The 7,708-nt window shown below is 40.3% G+C and overlaps 1 protein-coding gene and 1 long non-coding RNA gene across 2 annotated transcripts in view; both read right to left on the reverse strand.

The window, feature by feature from the left end:
- LOC142139481 (uncharacterized) overlaps positions 1-7,708 on the reverse strand; it is a 928,167-nt gene that overhangs the window by 837,355 nt on the left and 83,104 nt on the right. The gene's annotated exons all lie outside the window — the stretch shown is intronic.
- Positions 889-7,708, reverse strand: part of RDH14 (retinol dehydrogenase 14) — an 8,617-nt gene continuing 1,797 nt past the window's right edge. The window contains exon 2 of the mRNA XM_075197126.1: positions 889-3,167. Within this exon, the coding sequence (XP_075053227.1) occupies positions 2,550-3,167 (618 nt within the window). The 3' untranslated portion in view covers positions 889-2,549. The remainder of the gene's footprint in view (positions 3,168-7,708) is intronic.

Raw genomic sequence — 7,708 nt, forward strand, 5'->3', positions numbered from 1 at the left:
GTCCGCTCCCTGCGCTCGGCCAACGACCGCCGCCTCTCCTCCACCCTTATCACCTCTTCCCACTCCAGAATCCAAGACTTTTCCCGTGCAGCCCCCCCTTCTCTGGAACGACCTCCCTCGTTCCATCCGTCTCTCTCCTACTCTGTGCTCCTACAAACGTGCACTCAAAACTCACCTCTTCCTCAAAGCCTATCAACCATCTACTTAACCCCCATCTCCTCCCTTTAGCTCGTCCTCCCTTCTCTTCTCAACTGGCTCCTCTTGTGCCTGGTCTGTTTACCCTCCCTTAGGATGTAAGCTCGTATGAGCAGGGCCCCCTCCCCTCCTGTCTCCATACCTGTTCTTCCGCTCTGTCTTTACTGCATATGACTAGCCAGAATTTCTGAAGTATTGGTACTTTTTGTTCATTGTTCTGTATGGTTTCACCCTGTATAGTCTACTGTTAGTACTGTGTGCAGCGCTGCGTATACCTTGTGGCGCCTAACAAATAAATGATAATAATAATAATAATAATACTATCAAACCAATTTTCTTTCCTCTTTCTTCCGATTTGATTATTGTGGGTTTTGATGCACCCCTTACTGGAGAATAAGAGCTTAATGATATATTCATTAATATTTATACAATAAAGAGAGTATTATCACTCCTTTACAATTGGTGCGACCATTCCCATAGCCTTCATCCTTATCCTTACAAATGGCTGCAATATCACAGAATGTGACAGATCTAATAAACCATATCATTTTCAATAGTTTGGTGGATCAGAATTTGGCTCTAGTCTAATGAGGGCATTGTTGTCTTTGTCACATCTGATTGGACAAGATCGCGTCAAATTTGTGTTGGCAAAACATGCAAAAAAGTGACATTCTTCAGTAAATCACTCGCATATAATTAAAATGTGTTTTATTTGCACAGTTCTCCATGTGGCTCAAAACATTAAGTAACAAAACAAACATTTTACCTGTTGGGTACACACTACAGTGTTCTCAGCCAATTATCGGGGCCAATCAACCGACAAACCACCGTTCAGCCCAATATCGCAGTAGTGTGTACACTGCAACAATAAACGATTATCGTTTCAAAGCATATCCTATTGTTTCATTTGATTTTTAAACCAGACTAAAAACCCTGTTTAATGATGGAACAACGTTGTTCCAAATTTTGTGTACTGTGTACCCAGTCTTACCTGGGTCTACCACATAGTGCACTGGATCACGTTATCACAGAGATCAATGATCACTAGTAGTATATCCTCAATACATGCTCAAGCTCTTCATAATTGTAATGATTGCACTTAACCCATTCCATTACCAGAGCCATGGTCTAACTGAATAAAACAGAGTTCGCAGTCCATTCCATGTCTGTGTACATTTACTGCAGTGTTAGGCTTTGCCATAGTTCAGGTAGGCATCACCCCATCTTTCATCACAAGCCCCTCCCTTCAGTGGGCTCTATCTATTTATCCGTTTACAATTGTCAACTTTTGTCACAATCCTGAAAATGTCTGATCTTGGCCTTGGCAGCAGAGTGCAGCCCATGTTACAAGAAAGCTCCAAAGTCATCAAACATTGACACCGAAGAACAGATTATAGTAGTTTAGTAATAATAAATAACCATTTACCTTTTCTTTATTGGGTCACTTATAAGAGAGCTATTTGACCCTTTATGAATACATGATAATGCAGTAATACAAGCTGATTTAACTGAAGGTTGTTTGCAACCAAACTACAATTGCTTTATTTATCATTGTAGAGAAAGGTAGACCATAGAAGTAGACGTAGGATTGCTTGCTATTGATTACTACATTCATGCATCTATATTAGTAAATAATCACCATTGTCTGACTATAATAGTATGACTGATGGAACAGATCATATTCACAATATTTGACTTGCATGTCTGAGCCTCATTATCTAGCTATACTTTGTATTCAATTAATGGAGAGGCTGCCTTATGTCTGCATAAATGGAGGGAATTCAAATTATTCAGAGGATAATTCCCCACAAATCTAAAAATGAATGAGCTCGATGGGGAGGGGCTTTGACAACCCCGCTAGCTGTTCGACAAAAGATTGTGTGAGCAGAAGAGTGTGTCTCCTGATGTGGACTGTTAAACTCATTACAGGACTAGCCAGAGAGGGGGGAGAGCAGGCTAGTGAGATGTTTATATTGTTTAAGCTACCTCTCCTTATTTTCATCCAATACAACATTTTTCATTTTGAATAGAATTATTTTTCAACTTATAGTTGTGTAGTGCTATAAATACACAATAGTCACAGAATGCCTACAGTACACTGCAAACCTCTTGGAAGAACAAAACATGTATTTTCAATTTGACATCAAATGTAAAACACAGTACATTATTGCCATTCATCAATTAATTAATTCAGTGCATGGTACTGTACAGCAAATGGTATAGTTCATGCGCAGATTATGTCAATATTAATATTCATCATTTTCTGTACAACCTTCTTGTCATTATTTAAATCTATTTTGCAGTTGCTATACTGGAGAATGGCAGTGGTCAGCCACAACTGATCAGTCCTAAAATTATTTAATAAGTCCAACCATAACTTCGCTTATATCCCAGAGTTTCCTAGCAACCAAATCGTCCATAGCTTTTGGCAAAAGGTCTTCCTCTCTGCAGTCACCAAAATATTTTCCAGACACCCCCTCCACTTCTGGCGAGGATGCCAAGTAGATAGACGTCTGAGCTCCTTCCACAGGGGATTTAAAGAAAGCCCAGGACACAACATTAAACAGGGGTTTTATCAAGACAGGGATATTAATATGCCTTCCTAAATTGGTTCGGACTATGCCAGGATGAAGGACGTTGACAGTGACTCCGGTACCCTCCAGGCGCCTCGCCAGCTCTCTGGTGAACAGAACGTTAGCCAGTTTGCTGCGGCTATATCCAAAACTTCGGCTGTAGCTCTTTTCACTGTTTAAATCGTCAAAATTGATTTCGCCGTATTTATAAAGTTTGGAAGAAACCACCACAATCCTACTGGGGGCGGAGCTTTTTAAAAGGCCAATGAGGAGATGAGTGAGGAGAAAATGACCCAGGTGGTTCACGGCAAACTGCATTTCAAACCCATCTTCCGTCTTCATGTAGGGGCACTGAAAAACCCCTGCGTTGTTGATCAGCACATCAAGGCGAGGTTCTTCCTGGAAAAGAAATGGAGGGGGAAAAAAATTATATTTCCTTCAAGCATGAAACACTATAATTATAAATTATTTAAGTAATTACTAATATAGGCATTTTTCAGGAATGCCTGCGACTTAATTACCTATTTGTCCCTCACTGGCTATGCCTTCATCTCTTAAATTGTTTACCAGCGCTGATTACAGTGACTATAGGATTTAACACTTGGGGCCTGATTCATTAAGGATCTTAAATTAAGAAGTTTGTTATTTAAGTCTCCTGGACAAAACCATGTTACAATGCAAGGGGTACAAATTAGTTTTCCGTTTTGCACATAAGTTAAATACTGACTGTTTTTTCATGTAGCATACAAATATCAACTTTAAATTTCAGTGTACAAATAAGCTATCAAGTATTTATGTGCTACATGAAAAAACAGTCAGTATTTAACTTATGTGCAAAGCAGAACACTCATTTGCACCCCTTGCAATGTAACATGGTTTTGTCCAGGAGACTGAAATAAGAATCTTCTTCATTTAAGATCCTTAATGAAGCAGGCCCTTTGTGATTATGTCTGTGTGTATGAATTTTTTTTACCACAAAGCAGCAATTATATCCACACTGATCTATTTTTGATGTGTCAAGAGCTCAGTAAAGCACCAGTGTATAGTTTTACATTTGTCAAAGATGTGTTGACTGTAGACTAAAATGGTAAAATGCCAATATGTACATAAGCCTATAGATCAGTGTTGGCTAACCTGTGACACCCCAGGTGTTGTGAAACTACAAGCCCCAGCATGCTTTGCCAATATATAGCAGCTTGTTGCTGGAAGGGTATGCTGGGACTTGTAGTTTCACAACACCTGCAGTGTCACAGGTTAGCCAACACTGCTATAGATGGTAAAGAAAATTGAGAGGCATTCTCTATTATCTAGTTTAAAACTGGAGTGATGACCTCTCATGCTGCGGGAACTTAGTAAACATTACAAAATGTCCTTGCAGTCAACGATGCCAAAAAAGAAAGAGGAAAAGGTCATGGGAAAATATGATGTATAGACAGGGTTGACTGGCGTTTTAGATGTTTCCACTGTCTCCAACAGAAGAAGATAAATGTGCAGTGAACAGCAGTGAATAGGAAGTAGCACCACAGTGCAAATCATTTAACACATGTAAAAACGCCTGTATGTACCACCCAATTCACATAAGTGTAGTTTTCTGAAAGCTGCATTGTAAACATACAAGAATGATTTACAAACAAATGAAGGCGCACATGAATAAGCCCTAAGGACTATTACCGGCTAGCATTTAAATGCTGCATCTGACAGTCCCCACTGGAAAGCAGACAAACAGATCAGCTTGCACAGATGTGTGTGCCCTCCGAAAGTGGGGTGACACTTTACCATAGCTGCCTCTTACAGATCGTGCTCCCAGTATCAGCTCCATAGTAACCAGGCTACTCACTCGGAGGGCTTCCCTGTTTGTGAATCTCTAGCTGTACCTCTGAATAAGTATAAGACAGCCAGGACTATTGATTCATAGCCTTTGGTGGATGTTAACATTTAAACTGTCCTATTATTTCAGTTATTCTGTTTAGGTGGCTCTTATAAACCCACACCATGGTAGCTAAGTATTGGATAGTTGGTTAAGTGAATCTAGAAAAGGTGTGAAATCTACCTGGGTAGTGGGACAAGTACCAACCAATAGGGAATACACAAATGCATGTGAACCATAACTTCCATTACATCCCAGAGGTTCCCAGCAACCAAATCATCTACAGCTTGTGACAGAAGGCCTTCTCCTTTGTAGTCCCCAGGGATAGCCCAAGATTTCCATAAAGGAGAACAAACTGATCATTTTGGTTCCTGTCCCAACCCCCTTCCCACCAGGAAGGGGGTTGGGACTCAAATTAAACAGATTTTGTGTAATTTTATCAGATACTATTTAAGGATTTCAATCTCTTGTGAATAATGCTGAAAAATGTATTGGAAAAAGAGTCACTTGGATCACACTGTTGCTGAGTATTACTGACATATTTGTAATCCAACTGCTTCCTAGCTCAGACAATCAATATAAGCCTTCATTTTGGTGGGATCAACTTTCTCTGCGATAATAGTTGTTTTTTTATATTCTAACTTGGAGGTGCTTTGTATTTGCCAGCAAGCTGCCTGTTATATAAAACGACTATTTCAATAACCACTAATGGAGGCATCATCCACTGGATATACTGATTTGGGGCTATCTTTAATTAAATTGCCTTGCTCCTTGGGATGGTTACCATTACTTATTGATAGGATCTAATATTAAGCTGAGTTTGTGCCTCAGTTATAAGGTGCTGGATCACTGATGCTTTTCAACTAAGAAGACTATTTTGTATAAGTTAACAAATGATTAATTATTGATGATATTCAAATTGGTAATACCATCTCTTTGTAATTACCATTATATTAAAAAATGTTATATTATATACACACATACATACACACAGCAGCCACAACCTGCCTAACATTGTAGAAGTCTCCCTCGTATCGTCAAAATAGCTCTGATCTGTTGAGGCATGACCTCTGAAGGTGTCCTGTGGTATCTGGCACCAACACATTAGCAGCAGATCCTTTAAGTCCTGTAAGTTACGATGTGGGGTCTCCATGGCTCTGACTTGTTTTTACAGCACATCCCACAGATGCTCGATGAATTGAAATCTGGGAAATTTGGAGGCCAGGTCAACACCTTGATCTCTTTGTCATGTTCCACAAACCATTCCTGAACAATTTTTGCAGTGTGGCAGGGCGCATTATCCTGCTGGAAGAGGGCACTGCCATCAGGGAATACCGCTGCCATAAAGGGGTGTACTTGGTCTGCAACAAGGTTAAGGTAGGTGGTACAGGTCAAAGTAACACCCACATAAATGCCAGGACCCAAGGATTCCCAGCAGAACATTGCCCAGAACATCACACTGCCTCCGCCAGCTTGTCTTCTTCCCATAGTGAATCCTGGTGCCATCTCCCCAAATAAACAATGCACACGCACCCAGCCATCGACATGATGTAAAAGAAACAATGATTCATCAGAACCAGGTCACCGTCTTTCATTGGTCCAGTTCTGGCGCTCAAATGCCCATTATAGGCGCTTTCTGCGGTGGACAGGGGTCAGCATGGGCACTCTGACAGATCTGCAGCTATGCAGCAAACTATGATGCACTGTGTGTTCTGTCACCTTTCTACCATAGCCAGCATTAACATTTTCAGCAATTTACGCTACAGTAGCTCTTCTGTGGAACTGGAACAGACAGACTAGCCTTCACTCCCCATGTGCATTAATGAGCCTTGGGCGACCACGACCCTCTTGCCAGTTGTCCTTCCTTGGACCACTTTTGGTAGGTGCTAATCACTGCATACTGGGAACACCCCACAAGACCTGCTGATTTGTCGATGCTCTGACCCAGTCATTTATCCATCATAATTTGGCCCTTGTCAAAGTCACTTAGATCCTTACGCTTGCCCATTTTTCCTGCTTCCAACACATCAACTTCAAGAACGGACTGTTTACTTGCTGCCTATTATATCCCACCTCTTGACAGGTGCAATTGTAAGGAGATAATCAACTTTATTGACATCACTTGTCAATGGTTTTAATGTTGTGGCTGATCAGTATGTATGTGTGTTATGCATTTATTTTTAAGAAATATATTTTTAGAGCTACCAGGCCATTTTAGATTAAGCTTTAAAAGATCTGTGGAGCATATGCCTGCACCTCTCTGCAATAACCAAATAAGAGACTGTCCCATCTGCTTCATAATTTATTATACTTAATATTTTTTGTTGCCATTTGTAATGACTATTTTTACTGCAAGTGAATTGTTTATATACAATTCTCCAAACATCAGCCAGGAACCATCAGAACTTGTTCCAAATAAGTGCAGCTGACATGCCAAACGTTTTGTGATGTTGTGCTATTTCTGCAGAAAGAGTTACACTCCCACACAGGAACGCAGTTTATGACACACATACTGAACTGTTTACACTGCTATACATAAAACAATGGCATTACCAGATAAATCGCTATAACAGCAGCCTTGTGGTCATCTGTTGATCAGTGAATAAACCAGTACACTCCCACAGTGATCACATGAGCATTGCTGCAATAGGCAGAGAACACTGCAATGCTGATTATACTGCACAAAGACACACAACATAGCTATATAAATACTGTACAAAGTCTGTACCAGCTGTTGCTGACTTCACAGAGCTAGACACAAATACAAAAAATGATACAGGAGTGACATTTGCAAGTTTCAATATTATGGTTATATTGCAGCTTTAAAACCAAATTCGAAGTGGAAGATTTATTTATCTTTACAAGTGAGATTTTCCCAAAATATTCATATTCTCTCAGAAATCTTGTGCAAAATTTAGAGCAACAGAACATTACAAATTCTGCTGCCCATTTTCATGATACCTTGCACAACTAGAGCAGTACAAACGCTCGTCTACAATATTTCTGGTCTAAAGAGGGAATTCCGGTTACCTGTAGACACCCCCCCCCCCCCACCCCACACCCCATTTGCCTT

This window comes from Mixophyes fleayi, chromosome 2, assembly GCF_038048845.1.
Source record: "Mixophyes fleayi isolate aMixFle1 chromosome 2, aMixFle1.hap1, whole genome shotgun sequence".
NCBI classification, from domain to species: domain Eukaryota; kingdom Metazoa; phylum Chordata; class Amphibia; order Anura; family Limnodynastidae; genus Mixophyes; species Mixophyes fleayi.